Genomic DNA, 27,171 nt, shown 5'->3' with positions numbered 1-27,171 from the left:
TAGTTGAAAAGTCCATTCATAAAACTTTTATTCCACTTACATCAACTTAATACACATGTTCTGAACAGTTATGCTTGGATTGTTCATGAAAATTTTATAAGACATTAAACAAAGCTAGCCATCATCTCAAGTTATTTCCCTGTTAACTATTTTTACAGCACATGCATGTTAGGCAAGTATCAAAAAAAAAATCACAAAAGCAAAAAACCTAAAAAAGTTAAATACATGGGTTTTTGTTTTTTACTGCTGTGCTCGATATACAGTGTCATTATGAATATCAAGCAATTCATTTTTACTGCATCTTTACTTGTACATTTGTTCTTAGGTTGCTTAAACCATTTAAATACAAATAAAATGTGTAGCAAAAATAATGAAAGCAACAGCAGGTAACTTTACAAATAATGGAATGTGAACCGTTTCTCTGTCCTTCTCTAGAGAAAGCCGACTGGGTTATCAAACTGTCTTAAGGAACACTTCAGCTGCAATCAAAGATGTACACTTGATTGGAATATTCCACAGATGTCACATGTTCACTTAACATGCAATATCTATGGGACATCAGTTTATTCACAGCCATTGTGTGCTCCAGCTTGAATATTCATGCTAACTACACCTGTGGCTGCAACATTGATTATCCCTTTTTTCCATCATGACAGACCAATATGCAAGCAGTCATCTTTGCCTGACATAGAAAGCTGTTTTAACACTGGCCTTGTGGGAAGCCACAATGTACCAAAAGTACTATGCCAAACATGTAAAACTTGTATAAAAATTTCACAACCCTATATTGGCCACCTCAGATGAAAACATTCCCCAAATGTTAACTGGCTCTATTCCCCTAATATTAAACAAAACCACATGGGAAATATAGAAATCCAAATAGAAGTAACATAAACCTGTCAAATCGTAAACAAAAACTATTTGTGGGACAGCATGGATGACAAATGGTCTACTGTTTAAATTTCAGAATGAGGCAGACGGAAGTTGGAAGGCTGGTTAATTCTCCCCTCCTTCTCCTGCTTCGGCTTCATCTCCTTGGGTATCCGATGTCCACAACTGTTTGGGGGAAAAAAACAGAGTAAGATATGTAAGATATTAACACTTATGACTAAAAATTAATAAGGAATTGTTAGAATGAAGGCCTACGTCTTAAATAAGTTCTCAGAGGTCCTATTAAGCACTGTGGAAAAAGAAAAAGCACACAGTAACATTAATGTGTTTCTTGGCAATTACAAAATGGAAATCCAATCCTAGGTGACACAACCCTATGCTGCACTTAATGAGCAAGTTCATGAACAGTCAAAATCAAAGTCTCACACCCGTAAGGCTCACTAAAATACAACTACAAGCAGGCAAGAATCAGACCTACAGAACAGATAAATGCGAATCTGGAACTAATGTAACTGGTTTCCCCCCACTGGTTTTACACATCTTTCTGAAGGAAGAGCTTTGGTAAAGGTGTCTCTCCACACCCAGTGCTACAGTGATTGTTACCTTTTCTTCAGAACAGGCATCTGAAGGTTTTTTATGCTTTTTAAACAAAAACCACTTCACCAAAATCTCTATCCCTTGGCTCTGTTCAGTTAGTTGTGCTCCCCTTTAGCAACTTTCAGAACACTGAGCTTCCAAACTTGGTGGGCAGGGCAAGGAGGGAAAAAAAAAAAAATCAGGCTAAGCATGCAGTATGCAAAAAATGTTATTTTCAGCTCCATAAAATCACATTAAGGAGCCATATATCAAGATTAAGTACCAAGTAAGGAAACCAAGCATCAGTTCCAGAGCAACACCCAGGGTAAAGAAATTATTTTGTGAAGCAAGTATCTAGCCATGCTGGCTGCTTCCAAACTATTACCAGTCCAGTATGATTTGTAATCTCTCACTTTATGGAGTTATAGCATCATTAACTGAATCATTCATGCTCTACAGCATAAGATGGTAAGACATAAAACCAACTAATTCTCTCTCCACCTACAGTGCTATGCCACTAAGGTCTCACAAGACGCTTTCTTTTAAAAAAATCCACCATCAGAAGAAGCATTTTATCCTTTCCAGGAGTAGAAGGCAATAGAGAAACCCGCAGAAGATCAGTAGTCTTGTTCTTGCTCTGAACATGCACTCAATCTTCCTTGCTGAAGCCTTAAGCAACAAGTTCTTCTACTGGAGACAACAGCACACCAGTAGTCTGGTTCTAGACCTGCACTACATTCATCCCAATTTCAGTGCTATTCTTGTAAGGAACAGTTAGTAAGAACAGTTTTATCAGCATTTTATCAGAGGCTTCTATCCTAAATCCTCACCTCTAGAAAACAGAATCACAGAGTCATTTAGGATGGAAAAGACCTCCAAGATCATTGAGTCCAACCGTTAACACTGCCAAGTCCACCATTAAACCACGTCCTCAGGTGCCACATCTACATGACATTCAAATACCTCCAGGGATGGTAATGCCACCATGGCCCTGAGCAGCCTGTTCCAATGCCTGACACCCCTTTCGGTGAAGAAAATTTTCCTCATGTCCAATCTAAACATACACATACCTTTATTCATTAAAAAAAAGGGCCTGACTGCTATGAAAGAGGGATTACCAATTTTACCAATTGAAGGCAGAGTTTAACAAATCTGCTGGGAAAAAAAAAAACTCTTTGGAGGAAGAGACACCTTTTATTTAATTAAAAAAATGCCCCAAACAATTTTCTAGCAGAGCAAAGAAATTATCTAGTAATTCCAGTAAAACAGATTTTCACATGATACGTTAAACAGCCCTTTGAACACTTCTCTGCCTTCAGTCCCCACTGAGAATGAACACAGACTCTTCTTCAGCCATACAAGACTCAAGGAAAAACAGAATCAACAATTGAAGAAAGTGCTCCTGCACTGAACTGATCAACATGCTGAATCACTGTCAAAAGCCCACCTACCTCACAGACTGCAAGACTTGTGTAACTACAAAAACAGACCTTTTTTACATTTATGAAATTCACTGCAATCTTTGTCAGTCACACACATAATCAAAAGTTATTTTCTACCTCAAAAGTTGTGGAAACACATGGAACCAGTACACTCATACAGATCACACTAAGCATTTAAGGCAAGACACATTATTCATTCAAGAATATAGAATCTTGCATCTCTTTACAGCTTTCTCCCTTATAATGGAAAGCTCACATAAACTATCAGACCTACTACCGTAACTCACATGCTATGGGAGCTCAGTCCAACTTTTGCTCTTGTGTGAAACAATTTGCTTTCCAACTGCTATGACAAGCTTTACATTATTTTTACTGGGAAGCCAGCAATTAAAGTCAGCCTCTATTCTCTGTTTCAATACTATTCATTCAGAGGACAGCTCTTGAGCAATCCCACTCAAGGGGACAGTACACATAGACATTGAGAGTGATGCCAACCCTATATCTGTCTCCAATATAGAGGTTGAGAAATCACTTTCATTTGTTTTGTAAGCAACAAGTGGAACAATAACAAGTAGTTTTTGCAGCAGTGTTAGGTTGGCACTCCAGTGGAAAAGGATCCAAGAAACAGGGAAATTAAATGTTAGACACAAAAGTAGAAAATACGGCAACTTCAATTTTAAGCAACAGTACAATTTCTAGTTATGTTAAAAAGCAGTGTCACTATTTTGTAAAGTTATCTCTGATGTAAAGATATCTCTGACATCAGCTGCACAGTGTTAACAAGGGGCTACATGTGGCCACAAGAGGTGCTTATTTTTTCACTTCTTTCTTGCAGCTCTTCCCCCCACAGACTGTGGAGTGAACAATGCCAATAATTTCACGATTGCATGTTTGCTTACACTTAGTTTCATTTGCTTTAGATGTTTATCTTTGCCAGTCCTAAAGTTCAAAGTAGGTTAAAAAATCCTGCACACAGGATGAAGATTTTGATTACTCTGACAACTACAGACAGCTGTGAGTCCAAGGGGAAAAAAGGACTTAAGACAGTTGTTTTACAACTGCCATGGAAAAAGCCTGCTAGCATCACTTTCCATTTCATCTTTACCAAAATTAAAACCAAACAAAAAAGCTCAAACAACAGGTTCTTAAATGAACTTGTTAGCTTTGTTGGCAGTTTTCAGGTAGGATCTACTCCTTGCACATGCAATCACATAGAAAAAGCTGTATGAAATTTGACATAAGTTTTGAAGAGGCAAATGCAACTGTATTCTCAAATGCTGTTTAACATTAGGTAGTAGGCTTGCTAGTCACAGTCCAGATTGCATCACTTAAACATGCTAGATTCCTTGAATAAAATAACCTGAAAAATGTAGTCAATTTGCTATCTGTCAGAAAACCATTTTAGCAGGTAGACCAAAAATCCCAAAAAGCTAATCAGGAGAGAGACTTAGCTCAGAATCATGATGTACTGTAAACTCATTTGTGTGTGGTAAGACACAGCTCCAGAGCCACGAGCAAAAAGGACAACTCTGAGTGCCACTAAGACCAATCCTGCCATCAATATGCAAACTTTGATGATACTCACTGTCAAGTTGTCTCTCAGTAACTGCATTATTAGCGTGCTGTCTTTGTATGACTCTTCACTTAATGTATCAAGTTCAGCAATTGCTTCATCAAAAGCCTAGTGTTATAAAAACAAACAACTCCATTAGCCATGCGACAAAAGGTTATGCAAATACTTTATATGGAATTTCCCCCCCTTAGACCTACCGTTTTTGCAAGGGAACAGGCTTTCTCCGGGAAATTGAGAATCTCATAATAAAACACAGAGAAGTTCAGAGCCAGACCTAATCTGATAGGATGTGTTGGTTGCATCTCCTTTTTACTGATTTCAAAAGCTTCTTGATATGCCTGTTGTGATTGCTCCACTATCCCTTTGGGAAAAAAACAAACACACAAAAACCACAACAAGTAAGTAATTCACATACTGTATCCAGACATACAATCAGGACTGTGTTCATGCTTGCATGAACAAAGTGTATTAAGAGTGAACGCCTGTTAATGAGCACTTTACCTAACAAGTTGCTATTTTATGAAGATTCTACTAAATTACATTTTCAAATTATTAAAAAAAGGGAAGTTGTCATTGACCAATTCACAGGTTTGAGTCTCTCCCTGCCACCCTGGGACTACTTATATTTATGAATGTTTGCAGCAGTTTTGTAGCACTTAAGCAAGATAAAACCCACCACCTACATGAAAATGTACAAACCCAAAGTTTTAACTACTCATAGGTTTGACACAGTACTACAATTTCAATGTATTTAAACACTGCCATGCATTAGATCCAAATTTTAGTCATGGGAAACATTGGTGACCTTTGCTTATCATGTTGAACCCTTTCAGTAAGTCATCTATGAGATTCCATTCAAACTGTTTGGCAAAGATAGTGTAGCATACATCAACCCAAATTAAATATATATTTTTAAAAGTTTCCAACATAGTTCTATTTCCAGTGCAGATACGGAAAGCATTTTCACCTAACTTAAAAGTTCTAGTACTTTGAAAGGAATAGAACTTTGAAGGGAGAAAAATTAACAATTTGGCTCCCTTTTTTTTAGAGCTTAATCTTTTGTTACTCTTAATTGGTTCAGTTGTACAAGTTATAAACACTTGGCAAAAAACAGCAACTACAATGTGTACCCCAAGATTGAAGAACTCAACAGTTTCCATTCTCACTGAAGGCATTTGAACTTAGGAGCAAGCTCTGCCTGCACAAGTCAGAGATCGGGGCCCAACACAACCCACAAGCTGGAGTGTGCCCTTGACAGCTGCAGGGGCAAGGGAAGGGCTGGATGCTGAGCACAAAGGGACAGTTGTTCCTGTGCTCTCACCATTGTTAACAGCATGTGAGAAAAAGGTGGGCAGGAAGTCATTCAATTCAGATGCAAAAGGACTCCAATCCTAACATTTCTGGATCAAACCAGCATGATCTCTGCAAGAGTGCCAGTCACATGTATGCAAAAATAAACAAACTTTAGGCTAAGGACTCAAATATACATCAGTATTAAAGTCAGCAGTACTCAAACTCTTGAGAACAACTGAATACCAATACTCAGGATGAGGATGTCTACACAATCTTTATTTGTTCGCCTTTACATATTCACAAAAATTACAGCATCATACTGTTCTCTTCCATATGAAGAGTGAGGACACTCACTGGACAATTACTCAACACTTTGTCCTCTCTACACTCATCACTAATAATGTGGTGCTGCAGACCAGCTGCTGTAGTACCTTGAAAGTGACCAGAAGTTAGTATGTTACAGTTGAGAACAAACAGGTCTACTGCAAGTTAAATTCATAAACAGTGAGAAAAGTTTAACTCTTCTCATAAGGGTAAAGCCTTGGAAAATGGTGCTGTTTAAGAAAGGTAAACAAGGTAGGATGAAAAACAAGTAACTTCATGCAATGAAACCGAGTTTTATTTTTCAGTAATTTTTGGCATATCTTCAAAACAAAATGGGCATTTTTTCTCCTTATTTGAGAAAATAGCTACCTTTTGAGCAATGATTCGGGTAACTTAGTGCAAAATTTGATGTATTCTGTTCATTTTTAAATCAGTCACACAGTATAAAGAAGTTTTTAACCTTGAATTCTTTAGGAAGTGCAGCTCCAAAGTTCAAGGCTAAAACAGAGTGAGGTACCTGCTTGACATCCCCATCTGCTAGACTGCCAGAAGAAAACCCCAGTAGATAAAATAAATGATGTGGTTTATGAGGATAAAATTCCAACACCTAGAGTTGGGAGCTTTATATTGTTGCTGTATTTACTGCAAAAGCTGAAAGAATACTGTTCAATTCAACAGCCACTATTTCATAAACAATACTTATCAACTGCTCTTCTTCAAGGTCACAGACAGCATACAGGAAAAGCCTGTAAGATGGAACACTGAGGCTGAGAGGGATAAATAAAAAAAATGGAAACCCACTAAAAGCTGCTCAGCCAGGAGATTAGGTTAAATAAAAACAAAATTCAAAACCACTTTAAACAAGGATTTTCACAGCCTAATTTTAGAGCCTGTAACTTGATCTTCAACAGAAACAGAAACTTTGGGACTCAAAAAATTATACCTGCTATGCATGTGAATAGAGTGCACTGAAATTACTAAAAGGAAAACATAGTAACTCTGTAGCAGATCTGAAGTAGTGGTAACGCATGAAATTCTGTAGTCACCAGGACTGGGTCAGTAGCACAAGTCGTCAAATCGAACCCTATATACTACGTATCAGGATCTTTATGCAACACTATTATTCAGCATTCTGGGGAAACTGGGCTTCACATACGGATATAACACATGTGCCACTAAAGCACACACATCTATCCCCTTGAAATTATTCCACGTCTGTTTCTCCTCCACGCCCAGCTCAATCCAGTCTCTGAAGTTGTGCAGACATCTTTCTGTGTCATACTGGGAGAGTTTATGAGCTTGGGAGCAGCACAAGGCCACAGGGGCACCACATGTCCAACAGCTCCACGAGGAGCTGAGCAGATCGGGCACACGGGCAGAATGGAACAGCAACAGCTGCACAGCTCGACGGCTCTCCAAAAACCCTGAGGGTCCCAAGTCTGCAAATTCAGACTGTCCACACTCTCCCAAGCATCCTGGATTTCTGCAGACTGAGGGCAGACCCAACAGAGTCTGTGAGATACCAGGCTGGGCTCTGTGCTGGAGTGTGCTGCTCTTCAGGGCACACTGCCACCGGTCCCAAACTGGCTCCAGGAAACAGCCTGTCACTGTTGGCAGCAGGCTGTATCTATGTATTGTTCTGAACTGAAGGTGACTGCATGGAGTCAGCATGCTGTTAGGGTGTCTCCAACTACAGCAGTTAAGCCACCCAAAATGTTAAGTACCTTATATTAACTTTGCTAACTAAACTTAGGTGAAGGCAACTTACCTGCCATTATGGCATGCTGCTTACATGAAAATACAAGAAACTTGAGGAAATGGAAGACTTTTGGATATCAAACTACCATGGTTACATAAGAAATTTTCCTAACAGTAAGATTAGTTTTATTAATAATTTTCTCCTACAGGTTGTTTCTAGTCTCTTTGATCACTGAACCTATGCAGACTCTTTTAATTCTGTAGAAATGCTGGAGAAATGGCACAGATAAGTCTTCAAAAAGCTACAAGACTACAAAGAGGTAAAAACCCACAATACTCAGCCAGAGAGAAGCAGTATAAACCTGTACTTTAGCGACAAAGAAGATGCCCACATGCGTTAAGTTGGAGTCAACTCCAAGATTTTGTGACTAAACACCTGTTCCCTGCTTTGAACAGCAGGTAGATGAAAATCTTTTTAATCTTTCATTTGAAAGCTAGCAACTTATGATTTTTCTTCAGAAAACATGAAGCCTATTACTAAAGAGATTTACATCCAAATCAGAATTATTCTGATTTCAGAGATGTGTCACTGCCCTGCCATATGCAATCTAATTAGACAATATTTATCCACAAGATAACATACAATACCTTTCTTGTCATCTCCAGCAGCAACCTCAGCCAAGTAACGGTAGTAGTCTCCTTTCATTTTCAAATAGAAAACTTTACTTTCTGCTTGTGAAGCATTAGGGATCAAGAACTTTTCCAACAGAGACTAAAAGAGAAACAAAGAACACAGTGTTTTGAACATACATACTTTTACAGCATGCTGAACAAACAATTCAATTATATTACAATCTATTTCGAAGTCAAGACAGCTTTACTTTTTGCTTATTTTCTTCACACCCTACATAACATATTCAGCTAGAGAATGTGTTCTGGATCCCAATTCTAGATATAAAAATGAATGCTGCAGGCTGTGACTTGATGGGGAGAAGGCGGCTGTGTCAATTTAGCAGAGCAGTCTTGTATGACCAAAGGAAGGGTTTTTATAAGCCATTATACAGAACCCTGACAAAAATAAGGTAGTCAAAAGACTCTGGGTAGAGAGCATACCATGGAAGAAAGTCTGCATCCACAAAAGACAATACAAGGATCTGAAGTATCAGCTGCCAAATCAGAGACCTGAGTATCTTACACACACAGACAATAAATAAGCCTCCTCAGCCCAGTTCCCATTAACTGGAATGCTGTACCGGCATCACCAGCAAAAAACGGCAAGGTGAACCCGTTATTCTTGAATTTCCACACAGCTGACAATCTGACATTCAGCTCTGTAGCACCTCTACTTGACTTTATGTGCTGTCCTAACAGGTATCTCCTTCATCTTCCAAAGCAAAGGTAGCTCTCTGGAGTCACTCCACCAAATCCTCCCTGTGGGCTGACAGTTAAGACCAGGTTTTTCTAGATTATTCTAACTGCTTATTAACACAGCAAGTTCCTAGATGAGGTAGTCATGTGATTTAGCAGGAGTTCTATTATGATGAAAAGAAAAAAAAAAAGCAAGGATATCACTAGCTCCAACACATTTAGTCAAATTAAGATACAAACTGGTCATACTTTGTGATATTGAGTGCTTGAAGTCAGACAGAAAAGTAATTATTTGAAAATCAAAAATAAATACAGAAGCACTCCTGAATAGTCAGAATTAAATCAGAAGCTGTCACATTTACTTTGCTAAGGCTATGTAGAAAGTAATTTTTTAAAAGAGGTTTTAGTAGGACTTTTTAGGCATCTTCTTTTTCCTATAAATTAGATGACTGATTGAAACATCAGTCGCTTCACTTTTTTTAGCTCATATTTCCTATGATGCCACTGAAAAGGAACAAACTAATTCAGTTTCCACTGGAATGATGGCTGCTTTACAGCACTTTCCTCTCAATAGCACCCAGCAAGTTAAATTAACATCTTACAGGACATACTCCTGGGATAGGCACACCCTGGATATGGTAGGATACCACCATTCCACTGTGACACAGGCACATGTGGTACCTGCTCTGCTTAACAGGCCAACTATTAAGCTACAGAAAGCTACAGAAAACTGTAACTCCCAGAAAAAGCAAGAAGATTAAGTTTGGTCTTTGCTTTTGTTGCTTTTTTTTCCTCAATAAAAGCACTAATTCATTTATATAAGTAATGCTACAATAAAATAAAAACCTATAAGTCCACATTCTTTATTGGCTTCAACATAGTGGATTTATTCAATCATCTTTAATATTAGACATTTGCAGTACTGTGGGTGTTGGTATATAACTTCATTTTATAACCGTGCAGGGAGACATTGAAAAATACTGCATGTCCTTGCTTCTCACCCAAATGACAGCAGAGACAATCCTTTGGCAACAGAAGGAGCACAACACAAGCAAGTCATCAGAAGTATTTTTATGGAGCCACTCAAACGGGTTGCCGTGCTACCTCATGCCAAAGGCACCCTTCTGGAGGTTGTACCACTGTGCCAGGAGAAGGGTTCAGAGCCACCTCTGCCCCCGCAAGGCTGGGACACAGCAGAAGGACAGAAGGAATATGGGTCACGCGCCTCAGCTCTCCAAAACTACTTACACACTCTGTCCTCACCATTAGAGAACTTCAAGGTTTGCAGCTATGATATTTTCATGAGTGCCAAGGAACTCCAACTTCAGTGACAACTGAAGGTTACCAGGTACTGAGAAGAAGGCTCCTTATTAGTTTTTCTCTATAAGACTGCAATTAAGCCAGGTGTGTCAGTCTGTACCTACCCTTCTTGCACCATAGGGAGTTGCCCTCCTTTTGTACCCTCCATTAATTGGTCAGACCAAAATATTTTCAGTGATTCTAGAAACAGAAGTTAATCATCACCTGTATAGAAGGTCATTTGATTAAAAAGTACAGCTCTACTCGCTCCCACATCAGCAACCAAATTCCAGACTTAAATTTCACTTAGGTCACAAATAAGGTGAAGTTGCACCAGTAGACAGAGAAGAGGAAAGACCAAATTGTCTTCCTAATCAGACAGATACCAACAGGGCAACAGCAGCTTGAACACTGTAAATCTTGTACTGAAAAAGGTTCTAAAGCCATGTTGAATTTCAAAGACTGATGAACCGAGAAAATCCCTTTGAACAGCTATTCATCAAATACAGCCGACTATTTGAGCTCCAACTCAAACTGCGCTGGTAGCTTGCTCATATCTGGATGAAAGAGTCTATTCTATACAAGCAACACGTAGGATTGGTAGGCCACATATCTTTGGAAGAATTTTATTTATGCCAAACACTTCATAAACAGCAACAATAAAACCTGAAAGCAGATGAACATTTAAAAGCTAGCACGTGAAACTACTGCAATGAGAGCTCTACCTATCATTTATTTAGTATTATATATTCAGTTTCTCCTATTTGAATTAGTCCATTTATTTCAGGATATATTTTCTTTTACTGGCATAAGTAAACACAGACCACTTGTTTAAAGTTAGCCTGAAGATTCAGGGTACAGTGATTTATCCTAGAGTGGCTGTGAAAGTGCAATCTGCATGGAGGTGGTGTGGCTACAGAAACCAGACAGATAAGACCAATGAAACTACTAACCTTTTAGAGTTCAATTACAGAAGATAGCATAATCAAAGGCATAACCAATCTAACATTTTTTTATCTGCCAACACATCAGCTTATGGGCAATACTGTTTATCATGTGGGGTTTTCATAGCTTCAGCTGCAAAGCTTCTCTGGAGGATACAATTGTTTTCACAAGGAGGAATATCTTGGTATTCAAGTTCTATTGATAGGCTGTTTGTCCAAACCTTCCTTCTCCCTCCCTGACCAATTGATATGATAGTGTTCAGCAGTACAGGGTGATCACCCCACAGGACACTGAAGTCCACAGGACACATCTAGTCCAAGACCTGACCAATAAATGATCTGTAATTACTAAGGTGATCTCCACCACTGCAGTGCACGCAACACCCTGACAACTGCAGTCCATGCAGCACATGTATGTTATAGCTACATGGTATGTAGTTAAGCCCTAATGCTCATTCATGACATTCTTGCTGTCATGCAAAACTCCCATCCAACTTTTTATATATACTAATATGCACTAAGTACAACTCCGCAGGTAGTTAGTTACAGTGCCTTGATCAGTATCTGGTAGAAACAGTTTTTTAAACAAAACTAAACCACCACTCCCAGCCCCTGAGCCCCCCCAGCTACACAAAAGCAGTTGTCAGAGCTTTAAATTTGACAGCAAGAATCTAACTGCTGTGAAACAAACCATACTATTGTAGTCAACTAGGCAGATACAGCAACATCTTAGTGCATTTTTCAGCCAAAATCTGTAACAGCTTGTACAAGCGCTTCTAGCACCTCTTGTAAGTCTTTTCAGAAAGACTTACTGGAAAATTACTACTCTGTTTAAAATTAAAAAAAAAAAAAAGGATGTACTAAACCTGAATATCAACCCTTACAAATATTCTGGCTGTTCAAAGATCAGGCTTCAACACTTCACATCTGCAATTGTGGTCAGGACTAATTTAACAACTTTCTGGTACTCTGGACTGGCAAACAAACACATCTGAAGCCAGGAGATGTCAGCTATGCTCACACATACCATTGACAAGAAATCTCACCCACGTGGTATGTTCCCTCACCCCCAGCAAGTATGTACTAGATAGAAGTCTGTGTCTCCAAAGGCACAACAGAAGCTGCCTGCGCACAACTTGTATTATTCTACTGGAGAACTTCAATCCTGGCTATTTTAAACACTGAAGTGGAGATTCACTTTCTTCATTCTTACACACATTCTATGACAGAATAGGACAATCAACGTGAAGCACAACACGTTTTGAGCCTGTTTTGACGAAAGTCTCTATGTACTTGTACCTATGGTTTTGCAAGATAAAGTCTGAAAGGTAAGAGTTATCAGACTTAGTTAGGAGTGTGAAGGAAGCCTATCAAGTAGTAACAGAAATACCCAACACCCAACCCTCTCCTAGAAGTCTGTCTGCTTCTCACCGCAAGTGGACATGCTTCAGCTTGTCAAATTTTGGTGAGGACTTCAGCTGAAGACAGAAAGCCAACACAAAGACTTGAACAGTCCTTTCCTGACACCTGAAGCCTTAACTACCCTCTTTCAAAAGCATTTGCATGTTTGGCAAATGACTTGTGTGGGGCAGAAATCTATTCCCAAATTCATCATAAGAGCATTAAAATAAATGCCTCCGTTTTGCCTTATTGCTTCTAGTTCTGTGCTTATTTCCCTTTATTAAAGGTTTGGTTTCAGTACGTGTTATTGACTAGAAACTTTAGTTAATTACTAATGCACTTGAGGATTGCATCAACAGCTCAAGTTTCTATATTTCCCTTCTGACAAACATGAGCAAAAGAATAGTCACCAGACTCTAGGAAAAGTAGCAGTAAATGAGCAGGTAATACACAATTAAAGTACTGAGAACAAGAAACTTTGTTTTTAAATACAAAAAAATTAATTATTAAGATACCTAATTGAGTAAAAACTCTTGAACTATTGGAGAAACAAAAAGATATTGCTCTTGCTCAAAAGAGCCAAGCTTCAGAATGGCAAAAATCCAAAAGAATACACTGATAAGCATTAGGTAATTTAAACAGTAGGAATTTCTCAGAGATGACAAGGCAGGCCTTTTGTTTTCATGCAGTATCGAAAGACATCTGACATAGTAATGACATTATTTCTAGTTTTGAGAATAAATTACACAGGAGTATTAGCTGCACTTCAACTTACTTGTCATCCATCCATGGTATACAACATAGGGATGAAAACGACATGGAAGAACTCTTGGTTTTTAAATTCATGAAAGACATCAAAAAACCAGTGTATCTTTTTTTAAAGCTCACTCTGAAATCAATTTCACACTTAATGAAAACAGCCTAATATTTTCATGATGGGAGCAGCATGCCACTATCTTTCTCCAAAATATTTTAAGAACACAAGAAGAATCATACTGGCTGAGAGGATTCTTCTGTCTGCTAACCTACCTGCAACATGTCCAAAAGAGGATGCCACTACAAAAATACATTAACAAAGCAAGAAAGTATCATGCTTCCCTTGGCCTCAATTAATGCCCAGGACTTCCTGAGCCAGATGTGATTTCTCTGAATGTAGTAACCTTTAACAGCCTTCTTGTCCACATTCCACACATTGTTCAACCTCCCATTACATCAACATAACCTTAATGCCCAAAATACACTGGAGAAGAAGCTGCAGATATCTGACTAACTGCCACGAGAGTCTTTCTTTTGCCTTAAATCTACTTCTCAGCGTCATTAAAAAAAAAAAAAGTTTAGCTTATAAAAGCACTGGTACTCAAGTCTGCATTTCTTTTAGAAGACTATCAGATAACTTCACATTATCTAAAGACTTTCAGTACCATTTCCAAACAGGAATCAAAAGCCTCTGTTTCACTTTCACAGTATCCAGGTAGCTATTTACTTTGTTCTCTACAACGAAAGAAGGTGAGCAGGGGATTAGGAAAAGAAAAATAAGTAAGATGTGATGGACACGAAGAAAAGGGACATTGAGCTGAAGAACTGTGTTAGAATAAGCAATAAAATTACATTCTATTGAATCTTAAGATTTAGCTTTCCAGATGCATAAAGATACACTTACCATCTGCAACCCAGAGTACCCACCTCCTCTTGTGGGTAAGGGCAATGACTCTTCCTTTTTGAGATGAAACACAAAACTAACAGACTACCATTACAAAGTTGACTTGCTTTTTTATGACTACCTGGGAAGCTGTGCATGTGTATTTGAAAGAATTACAGGTATAAAGTATCAGGTGTACTGAGGTAGACATTCAAATTACTGACTTGGATCAGTATTTTCAAGTACATACTTTGTGAGAAGAGCTACATGTACCTGGTTACAATGGAACCCAGGAACCAACCGGCACAGTAACTGCAGCACGCTTCATTAAGCTATACTTTTATAGACTTCTGTTTTGATGACAAAGTTATTCAGGCAGGCCATCTGTGTCAGACAAGTTCAAGACACCTATTATTCCCATAAAAAGCTAGTGAGTGATTTTCCATGCATGTGTTTTCTGCCTTGGCACAACAGTTAGGAAAGTTACTCAGGCTATAAAACACATGCAATTAGCTGCACTGCACAGTGGCACACTCACTACTAAGGGTTTAACCAAACCATTTGTGGCCAGTAATTTTATTTACACACTCCATCTGAATTGTTGGAGGGAAGTGACAAAAATTCGTATTTTTAAGAGGAATATTTTTAGACAATCCTTTCCAAACCCTGTTTTGAGACAAACTTACTATGCTGCTTCTGATTATAGTTCCACTCAGAGCTTGGGATAAGGGCTCTGCAACTGCTACCTTGTGGGTGACCTCCAACCCCCTTGGGGGAAAACCAAAAGGACTGTTGTCAGCCTTCTACTCAAGCCAAACGCAAAGCCTCCTGTTAGAAGTTAGCTACAGAAGTCTCTATCATTTGCTTACTAGAACAGGAATACAAGAAAATCTGTCAATATTAGTGGCTGCTGAGGCAGTGGAGATCTCTTTGGTAAAACATCTGCTGAAGAAGGAAACAAGGCTGTTGCCTGTTTTCAGTACCAGTTCATTCTTCCAAACGAATTAGTTGCCCACAGAAACAGCAGCAGAAGTTTGAGAAAGGTGACAAGGCTGGCTGGAAGAAATGAAGCAAGAAGGATGAGCCTCAGCAGGGGAGGCATTCAGAATTTGGGACAAAGAACCTTCAGGGGGCAGGGAGGAATTTGACTGTGGCATTTTTGCAACAGTGGGAGATGTGACATCCATGGGGACATGGGATTGGTAAGAGCAGAAAAGAGATACACTTGATTAGCAGCTTTTCTGTAGTCAATCTGGTGAAGATCTAGAAAGGAAAAAAAATAGAGGAAATTAGGTCTAACTACTAAGAGGAAAACTGAAAAAAGGACTAAAAGGACTAATGGACAAAAGGGAATCCTGCATAACAGAAAGAATGCCAAGAAATTTTAGCTTATATATAAAAATACCACTAAAACAATCTAAATGTGTTTCTTTAGAAAAGAGAACAAAAGCAGTGTAACATATGGGCAGGTGGAAGAACATATGGAAGTAGGACACACTGAAAAATCTATCTTCATGCTTACACATATGCTGGGGGATAGATATAAGTCAGTAAGAAGTCAGTGTATGCACAAAAATGCCTATAGGACAAATGGAGGGAAGATATGGCACGGACACACCACTGGTGTGCAAAAAAAGTAGAGGACAGCAATTGAGGCAATGAGGAGCAGTATCTCAGTTCACACTTTTACAGCCATACATATAGCACTCCTTGCAGATCTGCCTTCCCCAACTACCATGTCCTTTATTAGCTTGTTCCTTCTACCACTTTGCTTTCCAACTGGTATTTATGGCAAGGGAGGTAAATGTGCTTAATATCAGGATATGCTCTTTGAGATTATTCAAAAGACTTCTCAAGTGTTTCATACCAATCATTACAGGTTTTTACTGAAGTATGCTTAACAAACATGACAGTGAAGGAACCAAATTCTGAAGCACAGGCAAAAATACCTCTCCAGTTTAGTAATCAGCTCTGAGGAATCCCATACGAAAGGCAGCAGCCAGAAGGACACTTAATAGAAAAATATTAGGATTAAAGTCTTTAATTTGTTGAGGCATTGCTATAAACAATGTCTGCTGAGGATCCAAGTCAATATGCAATTTTTACCTATGCCTTTTTTTTTTCCCATCACCTCATTTAACTGTTTCTTGAATACTGTGGACTTACAAGAAAATAGAATGGTGCCAGATGCATTGATCATTATTCTTTTCAGAACATCCTCCGAGAAACTTGAGATAATACAAAATGGAAACCAAATGAGTTGGATGAGAATTTCTGCTTGGGAGGTAGCAACAGCTACTGTGGCTGTACTCTGAACCAGAACACATTCTAGCTGTCTGAAGACTCTATAATTTCGGTCTCTGAAGAAATACTAATAAAATTATCCATAAATATGGTGTAACACTTTTATTTCTGCTAAGAAATAGAAGTAGGAACCATTTATCTTTAGCACCTTGCTCTATGAGCAGATTTGAAACCTCCTGAAGCAGAACATGTATCTGTTACGGATTCACTATAGCACACAATGTTAATAAATTTATTTCCTAATTTTATTAGGAAAAATGCCATTTTAGCAATGTAAACCTATTCTGCACTAGGAGAAACCAACCAGATAAGAGATCAGATTACTTTTGTTAAATCTTTTGTAACCTGCATAAATCACAAAGGGTAACATGCAGGAAAAAACCCAACCACAACAAAAAGCAACCCGCAACTGTTCTCTACCTCATGAGCTGCATTACAGAATCACAGAATCAATGAGCTTGGAAAAGACCTCTGAGATCATCGAGTCCAACCTACAAACCATAGAGCCCAACCTACTATATCTGACAAAAAAATTTGAGAATTTACTCTTCATCTCAGTAGCAACATGACTTATTATTACTTCTCATTTGAAGAGGCATTGCCAATCTTCTGGCTGATTTCAAGAAAAAATAGTAACTACATAAAAACTGACATTCATTAAAAAAAAAAACCAACCCCAAATTTAAGAAATAATCACAATCTTAATTCTCTTCAATCAATTTTAATAGCACAAGCTTTCTCAAACTATTTCAAAATGGCAGTCAACTACTCCCTAAACGGACAACCAGCTTCAGAGCCAAGAGCGGCTGCGTCTGCCCCCAGCAAAGAACAAGTAAAGTGTTTGAGAACCTGTTTCAGAAACATGAACTTCTGTCACGTGCTTGGTAACAAGATAGAAGTTTCCAGATAAAACCAGAGATAGTGCGGCACAGTGTACATCTGTTTGTGCAGATGTACAGAGATAATGCACTAACTCTGCTCATATCCTAAATTTTATACTTCTACCACTCGTGGCTTTCATAGGCACCAGTAGAAGCTGATATCTTAACAATGCAGTGTTTCTGCTCTTAACCGTCTAACCAACCAGTGAAACAAATACACTTATCAGTTCACAAAATTACAATGAAGTTCTTCCTTCAACAGTACAGAAGGAGAATAGTATCTGTCATCGGTGACTAAACTAAACAACTGATTTTATTTTGCTGTTTAGAAGTGCCTATCAGCAGTAGGTACATAAAGTACTTGAACAATGAAGGCTGCTGTCAAATAAAGCAAGTTGTCACTTCAGTGCTTTTGAACAGTATAAGCACTATGTATTTCTTTATTGTAAATCAAAGCCAATTATTAAACATTAATGCCAAATAAAATTAATACAGCAGGTTAGTGGTTATAAAAGATTTTTTTTCTATTTCCAATAAATGCAAGAGGATGTAGATATATGTATATATGCGTATACACATGTGTGAGCCCAGCTAATGTACATACCAGAGGTAACTGCATTTATGCAGAGCACCTCAGCTGGTTTTATGATAAACAGGTGCAGTAAACACAGGAAGCAACACTATGGATGACCTTCTTGCTAAGATTAAATAAAAAACAATACAAGTCATCTCATATTTCAACTGATCATGAACGATATTTTAATTATCAAAGATTCAACGGTTTTTCAACAGTCTAACTGCCTAAAAAAAGTAAAGGAAATTGCTCTAGCTTAGGCAGTGCTTTCACTGCAGGAAAGAAAAAAACCCAAAACCAACAACCCAAACCAAACTAAAAACCCAACAGTCAAAAAAAACCCCTGAAGGGTGTAGCTACAACTAGGGAAGTGATTAAAGGATTAACAAAGTGAAATCATGAGGTTGATGCAAATTGCCTCAGCCTCCTACCTTCAATATATGTGAGCAATTATACCAACCAAACCCTAACTGAAAAAGCCAGACTTGGGAGAGTTAATCAAAAGCTTAAATTATACCCACCCTTGGAAGTTACCAAACCCTGGCTACGTTTTGCTCTGCAGTATATAGAAGTTCATTCAGAGAAGCATTTGTGAACCAGAGGTACACTCATATTTTCACATGTGCCACTAATACATTACCAATTACCAACTTTTAAAGCAAATGTTACCAACTTGAGAGACATCTTGAGTTCTACGTCCAGCTTTGAGCTCTACAGCACAAGAAAGACACAGATATACTGAAGCGAGTCCAGTAGAGGCCACCAGCATGATTATGGGGCTGGAGCACCCGATGTACAAGGCAAGGCTGAGAGAGAGAGGGGTTTCTTCAGCCCAGAGAAGACCAGTAGATCTTACTGCCGTGTACAGCTGCCTAGAGAAGATGGAGCCAGACTCTTGAGTTCTACAGTGGAATGATGAGAGGCAGCAGACAAACTGGAACATAAGAAGTTCTGATTCACACACAAGGATTAATTTTTTTCTTTTAACAATAAATATGACCAAATATTATGACAGGCTGCCCAGAGAGGCTGTGGAATATCCATACTTGAAGGTATTAAAAATTTGACTGACAAGGCCTTGAGGAAAGTGATCAAACTGGAGCTGTTCCGAGCAGAGTCAAACTTAATGACCTCCCTTTCAACCTAAATTATTTTGGGCACCTAACTCTTAGATTTCAGCAAAAAAAACACCCTCCTTCTGTGATTGACATTTTGCGAATAGAAATTTATACAAATGCCTCCTCTTCTTTTCCGAAAAAAGGACACAGATCTCAAAGAGAGAAACAAAGTGCAGTCAAAAATAAAACATTAATCAAGCTTGAAGGAGTCACAGAACTGAAGGTAGCAATTTTCAGTCAGAACACTGAATTTTCTGTTAGTATCAGACAATGTCATAGCAAGAAGGTTGTATGGTATGGTCAGTCACTCAAGCTCATAAACAATCTATTCACCTATCCATTAGCACCATTCTACAGGTTAGCTCTTTAACCATGAGGAGGGCACAATGGTAGAATCTTAAAAAACAATTCACACATGTGCATGTCTAAACGCTTATGACTTCCTATAGGAGAAAACTAGATTTTCTAACCCTGTCATTAAGAATTATTAGACAGGTTTTATAGATGTTAACATAGTAACCTATTAAGTGTTTGCAGCAACTCGAAAGTAGTCCCACAGTAATTCGAGAATGATGGCAATAGGCATTAATTCTGTGGTATGTTCTTTAAAAAGCCATTTAGATGCATTCTGAATGGAATTACACTCCCTTCCCCCCAGTGAATTGCAGCCCCACGGCAGGTTACTAAACCTTCTACTACTCCCCCTCTCAAAAACAGGCATAAGAAAGAAATGCAAACCTCAAATCACTAATCTTAGATATAACTGCAACTTCTTACAATTACCACTTCTAACACGTGAAGCATCCATAACAAGCACAAAGAAATCTCAAGAGTATCAGCACTCAAGGAATACCATTTTATGCTTCTGAGCATGAAATTCAGAAGAAATAACACAGTGAAGAAAGTAATAATTTCATCTTATTGGAGGGTCCTGAACAACACCAGTAATCTGCAGCTTTTCTGGCAGGGAGAGAGTGGGGAAGAGGTGCTGAGTAGCACCTACATGCAACAGTAACTCCATAACTGAAGGGCAGCCAAGGTTTCAGGAACCTAAATAACTAAAAAGGTAAAGAAACAGTGAAAGAGAGTGCTCGGGCACTGCTGGTGAAGAAATTTACTCAGAGTTAGACTGTGGTGGAACCTAGGGGAGGAAGTGACCTCAGCCAAAGACTGGGCGTGGGGTAAGAACACGGGAACTGCCACATACCATGCACTTGGACATGCAGGGACTGCTGCGGTATGTGCCAGCCTAGGGAAGAGAGTGCAACTGTGCAGAATTACATTCCTACTAAAGTGAAGATAACCACTCATGTTTTCCATTATTAGTTTATGTTTAACTCATGTCAGAGACTACCTGAATGCTACTCGACCTCCTGAGAACTTTAACATGCAAGCAGTATCGGGTGTTAGCTATTCAAAGACCTTTCCATACATTCTTCTCTGTATTTCAGAACTCTCATTAGCTGAAAAATTCATCTTACTACAGATTTAATTTGAATCACTTCAGTTCCAGCTCAGTTTTCTACTAACAGCAAAAAGCATTTTGAAGAAAATCCACACCTGTTATACTAATGATGATTTTTATTACGGAAATGACAAATAAAATATGATTATAGAGTATTATACTGGTACTTTAGACAGACCCTCCCTTCTAATATAGAAACTAAAACAGGATGTAAAGCACACACTTAGCTAACATGAGAAAAAGTACTTAACTAAAAGCTTTATTTCCTCTATCAATTCGAAACTTCTGAGGCTGGAAAATTTTTACAATACTCAAGTACTTTTAAGATGCTCAAGTATGGCAATGTAGTTCCTTACACAGACTATATTACTCTTGAAGAATTTGAAAATTCAGTCTTTATTGCTACAGTGCAAGGACCTTGTATTATGTACAACATCGCAATTATTTGCAGTTTGCCAGCACCACCAGACCAACTCCAGACTAGAGCTGTTATATCTTAATATACTTCTACATATATCTGACAGAATTGGTACTGGAACACGAGATTTTAGGTGTCTCTTCTTTGTACAGCAGCACTCTGAGGCTGCAGCAAACAAGAGGACGAGTTCAGCACTTCGTAGAGCTGTAGAGGTGTTCCACAGCAGGTTCAAGAGATGGAAGATTTAGGAAGTGGCAAGGTTGCAGATGCTGGCTTTTCCTGTTGCAAAGTCAGTGTAAAGGAGGAAAATAAATGGTAAGCCCTGACCCTCATAACCACTAAAACTTTTATCATTGGGCCCAATAGTGATGAAGCAAGAACAGTAAGTCCATCATTAACTGCTCGTATTCACTCTGGAAATTAGTAGAAGAGCTGGAAACAGAACCCAGGCAGAGCTGAGTTTACTCAGCATCTATGGGATTAGAGGAGCTATTTCTTCCAAAACACTAGTGATTTGATTCCAACAAATCACAGAAGGAAAAGAATGAGAAGCTGCAGAGGAGACAGCTTTGGCCACACTCTTCTAGTCACAAACACATTCTCTTAATTGGTTTCCTCCCTTCAACACTGAAGTTAGAACTCAAGTCACACTCAGCTATGAGGTAACACCCCAGGGCGTTAAATATTACTTAAGAGCCTAGCAGACAACTGAAGACACAACAACAGCTCCAACAGATTCACAGCCTCAATAAAAGATACAAAAGTTGACAAGATGCTTTTGTACTCTAATTGATAAGGCTAAAAGCTCTGAAAGTTTAACACTTCAGGTCTTATTAATTAATGGCATACTTCACACCAATCAAGATTTGGTAAGCCTTGTTTTTCACTTCTGTAAACAGTTATAGACTAGATTACACTGCACAAGACTTACAGAAATCTTCTAAAACAAATTAAAAAAAACAAAAACCAAACCCTAGTTGGACATTCGCATGTAGCATTGTGTTCATAATAAACAACGAAATGTTACCAGAGTTCTTTTTTCTCTGTTAAAGTAAAGTGGATGTAAAATAAAGCAATATGGTCAGTCATGGTTCTAGGTGAGTAAGAATGTATGTAAACAAGATACTAAAAGAAAGAAAATGAGAACATGTTTTTAAATATAAACCTGATTTTTCTATGTAGTTGGCAACATCACAGGTAGCACATGCTATTTGAAAGCATTTTTAAATCCTCCCCTTTGAATACATAAGTTTTAATTTTTTTCTTTTTAAACTTAAGTCTAAAAAAGTAGTTTTATTACTGCTAATCACTGCCTAAGGCATTGTTTCTTCTGGACAGTAACTTTTTCTTAACCTATTAAGAAAAATTAGACTGGCAGTATTAAAGATTAGTCAGTCATTAGCTTCCTAAAAATAGCAACATGTCCAAAACCAATAACTTCTTTGAATAATGTATGTATCTCTCAATAACAGAAAGAGAAATTCAAGTCCATTTTGAGATTCAGAAGATTTAACAAGATTCCCCACCCATATGCCTTTTCTCCCAGACACTCTAGTTGCTGTGGCAAACTCAAAAGCTGGGTTTTTGGTTTAGTTTTTGAATTAAGCAAGCACAATAAAGCTAGTTTCACCTCAATCTGGTTTCCATTATCAGACAGAGTTAATTGTAAACACTAAGTTCTTATAAAGTTTTTTAAGACCACAGACTTAATTAAAATGATTTCTCAAATCCAAACGTAGCTTACAAAAGAACTTCAGGTAACTCTGAACTGAAAGCATCCACCCCCCAGGACTTTCCCATTAATAAAATAATTCAAGAAATAACAAACAATTAGAATGCCAAATTTGGATCCTTATTTCCTTGCCTTGAACAGATGAGCTGCCACTTTAAACACAAGAACCAGTAAACCAGTTCTTTCCCATGAGTAAGTTTGGCATTTCTATTTTCATAGTGGAAGTTTAAGAATTATCCTTAGACAAGATAACAAAACATACAAAATCCGGGGTGTTACAATAACCATAGCAACCAGCCTAAAGTGGAAGCCAAGCCTCAAGAGTTATCCATGCTGATTCTTCCACACCCTGGGAGAACCAATGTCCTAGAAGCTATCGCTGCCCATGCCATTTAGTTATCTCACACATCAAGCAAAATTTATGCTACTCATTGATCTTAATTTTCATTTGACATCAGATCTTCAAGCACACTACTTGGCTATTAAACACTTCCCTCGTATCACATGTCATTCTGTCACCTCCGGGTACATGATCCCTCGTCACATATGGGGTGACACACCAGCAGGGTCCACAGTCCAGTGGACAACTCTATTGCTGACAGTAACCTCTACCTCATGAGTGGTCGCAGGACTGAACATCTGCTCACTGAGTGCTCACTGAAGCATCACAGGCATATGCAGTTGGAAAAACTCGACAATCTGGAATAAGCATTTGGAAGAGGTTTGGATTTCATAAACCAGTCTCCCAATGAAAATACAGGGTTGGTTTCTAGGTACATGCACATTTTAACATAACTACAAGCCACAGAAAATGTCTAACCTGAACACCCTTTTAGTTTGCTACTAAAAATTAAGTTTAAGAGGGTATCACAGCATTTCTACTGCCTCTTCCTGCAGACAATTTTCTGCATGGCTGAGTCATAACTAACATTACATCATCTTACCCAGGGAGGGGCACAATTTCCGTAGAGTAAAAACTACCTCTTACAAGTAGAGCAGCATATTAAAGTAGCAGAAATCAAAGTGACCTAGGATACAAATACTGCATTGAGGGGGAAGGGTGGAAGAGAAAGCCCCAAAATAAATCTATATCCAGTTCAATCTCAGAGAAATATATTGACTTTTCATAACTATTACTTTCCATACAATAATGTTTCAATATGTCTCCAAATTCATTAGCATTCATAACTATAATTTGTATATAAATAATCAGTACATTTAGAGGGAAAGACAAGTCGGACTTTTTTTAAACCCTGTCCTTCAGAAATAGCATAGGAGACCACAGCTTTACTGACAGAGCAGAAATAGTCCCAGAGGGCCCAGCACCATGTACTCTGTAACTGTAAGTAAAAATGGATCAACAGTTTCATTATTTCTCACCAGCACATCATTGCAGATGTCTCTTAGCTCAGTCTCAATTTTCTCTCTGTATTCTCGAGCCATCTGCTGTTTTTTCTCAGCGCCTTCCGTCTTTTGTTCAATACTTGAGACGACTCTCCAAGATGACCTACGGGCTCCTACAACATTTTTATAGGCAACAGAGAGAAGATTCCTCTCTTCGTTGGACAACTCAGCTCCTTGCTCAGTCACAGACTTCATGCAACTTGCCATGTCATCATATCTTTCAGCCTGCTCAGCCAGTTTGGCTTTCTGCACCAGCTCATTTTTATCCATGGTGATATTTCTGAAGAGGAAAAATAGTGAGGCATTATTCAGACATTGATCAAGCACAAAGGTGTTTTAACTTCATATGCAGAGTAGTTTGGAACTGTAAGAGGTACAACTGAAATCCAGAACACAAGGCATACAAGCAGCACTCAATGCTCAAACACGTGAATATATGGATTGAAGAGTTAAAAGTCACTGCTTTGTCCTGAAAACCATTAACTTCTAAAAGTATGTTATTTTAATAAACACAAGCAAAAACATCCAAAGGTGATCTGAAAGCAAATCATTCCTATCTTACGCACACAAAATAATCCTAATTATTTGCTAATCCTAATTATATCACTCTCTTATAAGGCTACATTCCACCTGCAGTATCAACTGCTTTAAATTATCAATAAAACAAAGTTGACGCAGAAAATATCCAAGAGTAAGCTTTTCACAGGAGAACACCAAATAAAGGCTGGATAAACAGTACCAGGCAACATTCTAAGCCTTAACAGATTCATAGAGTTACAGGCAGAAAGACGTGGTACAAACATCCGCAAACCAAATCCCACACTGGATGTTCAAAAGTCAGAATGCACCAAGTACCTAAATTTCAAGGTGTACACCCTTCCATGATGTTAACTCCCTTTCCCAAAATGGGAATCCCCATTATGGGATGTTCTGTGCCAGGTACTGCTGCTCTGACTGAGAGACTGACCTTTTAAAAACAAAAAGAATTTTACTATTTAAAAATATTACTTCAACATCAGTATTTCAGACAGCACGACCTGGCTGAGATGCTTCATAACCCGCATCTTACCACCACTTAAAAACCCAAAAATCAAAGTCTGCTGAACAGAGGTCTTGGGAAATTTCTCTTGGTGCAGCAAGAAAAATATACTCCTCCCTCACCCCCCATCCTTCTGTGTATCCTGACTTAAATCATTTTGAGGAACTGGCAATATGCTTTAGCATACAACATCCTTTAAAGTTTGACATGATTATTAAAACATTAATCAATTTCGGTCACGAATGCTTAACTTATATGTTCCACACACCCCAACCCTGCACCTTCATCTTTAACCATTAACATTTTTGCCATTTCACGTGACGCTACCAGAAACAATAGCAGGTCTATCCGTCCTTTGGAATAAATGAAGCACAGTTTAGCATTCCAGGTAACTTCAAATTTTAGTAGATCCTGCTCCCGACACGGGGGCACAAACTCGGGATTCGATTGCAAGCGCGCGTCGAGAACTTGCCGGCACCGCGCACGGCGGGGTTAAGGAGCCATTTTAAAGCAGGGTTTTGGCGACAGTTATTTACCACTCGGCGTGACCGGGGCGAGCGCGGTCAGAATGCCGGCCCCGCTATCAGCCCCCGGGGCACTGCGGGCTGCCGGGCAGCATCCCCGGGCGGCTGCGTCCGGGGCCGCCCCCGCGGGCTGGGCGCTGCCGCGGCCCCGGCACAGCGAGCGCAGTGACAGCAGAAAATGGAGCGGCCCGGGGGCGGGCGGAGCGGAGGGCGGGGCGGGCGGGCGGCCCTGGGGCGCTGCGGCCGCCCCTCCCTCCCTCCCTCCCTCCTTCCCCGCGCCGCGCCCGCCGCCTTTGTCACGGCGGGTGGGCGCCGGAGCCCGGCCCGCCCCAATCCCGCTCCCCTCCGCCCCGCGCCCCCAGGGGGAGGATGCCGCGTCCCCGCCCCGGGCGAAGGGAAGCCCACGGGTCCAGCCCCGGGGGACTCAGGGGGGGTGGGGGAGGAGGAGCCCCCTCCAGTCCCGGGGGAGCCGCCGCTCCCGCCCGGACCCCTCGGCTGGGGTGGGGGAAGATGGGCGGGGGCGGCTGGGCGGAGGCAGGGAAGCGAGCGCTGCCGGGGGGCGGCCGCGGCTGCGGTTCTTCCGCGCCCGGGCAGCGCTCCCGGCGGGAGACCACACCCGGCAGCGTCCGCCGCCCGCACCGGCCCCCGCCCGGGGGGGGCGGCGCCCCCTTGCCCTCCCCGCGGGGCCGCCACGAGCGGGGGCCTCACCTGCCGCCCCCTCCGCCCTTTCTTCCTCCCTCTTCCTCCCCCCCCATCCCCGGTGCGGACAGGCCCCGCGCAGCGGCCCCCACGCCCCGCTCCCTCCCCGCGAAGCCGCCCCGGGGGGGGAGTAGCAGGGCGGGCTGGGCGCTGCCCGCCGGCCGCCCCGCTCGGCGCCCCCATCCCGCCATGTGCGGGAGGGGCCGTCCCCGGGCAGCGGCCCCGTTACCTGTGCACGGCGGGCGGGCGGGCGGGAGCGCGGCGGGCGCGGGTGCGTCGGAGCGGGCGGGCGGCCGGCGCGGACTGTGCGGCTCTGGCGCTCGCGGCGCTGCAGCCTCGCTCCCTCCCTCCCTCCGCCGGCGCCGCGCACGGGGCGTCTCCGCCAATCACCGCGCCGCACCGCGCGGGCCGCGCGCCGCCCGTGACGTCAAGCGGCGCCATGGCAACGGCGCGCGAGGGCGCGCGCGAACCTCCCCCCTCCTCGTCTCCCCCCCCCCCCCCCCCGGGGCCGCCCCCCCCGCCCCCCCCCCCCCCCCCCCCCCCCCCCCCGCGCGGACACGCCCAG

At 40.5% G+C, this 27,171-nt stretch overlaps 1 protein-coding gene across 2 annotated transcripts; it reads right to left on the bottom strand.

The window, feature by feature from the left end:
- Positions 1–26,955, bottom strand: YWHAZ (tyrosine 3-monooxygenase/tryptophan 5-monooxygenase activation protein zeta). 2 transcript variants are annotated; one of them, XM_027692294.1, is made up of 6 exons: positions 26,836–26,955; positions 24,321–24,624; positions 8,446–8,569; positions 4,680–4,843; positions 4,495–4,590; positions 1–1,056 (listed from the first exon to the last, which is right to left on the bottom strand). In XM_027692294.1, the coding sequence occupies exons 2-6, from the start codon at positions 24,612–24,614 to the stop codon at positions 997–999; spliced, it is 738 nt and encodes a 245-aa protein (XP_027548095.1). In that variant the 5' UTR covers positions 24,615–24,624; positions 26,836–26,955; the 3' UTR covers positions 1–996. The 2 variants fall into 2 exon arrangements, with proteins under 2 accessions (XP_027548095.1, XP_027548094.1); XM_027692293.1 differs by lacking the exon at positions 26,836–26,955 and adding an exon at positions 25,711–25,813.
- Positions 26,956–27,171: the final 216 nt, after the last annotated feature.

The sequence above is a fragment of the Neopelma chrysocephalum genome, unplaced genomic scaffold (genome assembly GCF_003984885.1).
Source record: "Neopelma chrysocephalum unplaced genomic scaffold, ASM398488v2 Primary Assembly neopelma1_86, whole genome shotgun sequence".
Taxonomy (NCBI): Eukaryota; Metazoa; Chordata; class Aves; order Passeriformes; family Pipridae; genus Neopelma; species Neopelma chrysocephalum.
The sequence above is the reverse complement of the archived record's forward strand: the minus strand, read 5'-3'. Positions and strand labels throughout refer to the sequence as shown.

Excerpts from the sequence above, each read along its gene's own strand:
- YWHAZ (XM_027692294.1), bottom strand. The coding sequence starts at position 24,614 with ATGGATAAAAATGAGCTGGTGCAGAAAGCCAAACTGGCTGAGCAGGCT. Across the intron at positions 8,570-24,320 it reads ACATCTGCAATGATGTGCTG|TCTCTGTTGGAAAAGTTCTT; the intron begins GTGAGAAATAAT and ends TTTCTCTTTTAG. Across the intron at positions 4,591-4,679 it reads CCTGTTCCCTTGCAAAAACG|GCTTTTGATGAAGCAATTGC; the intron begins GTAGGTCTAAGG and ends TTATAACACTAG.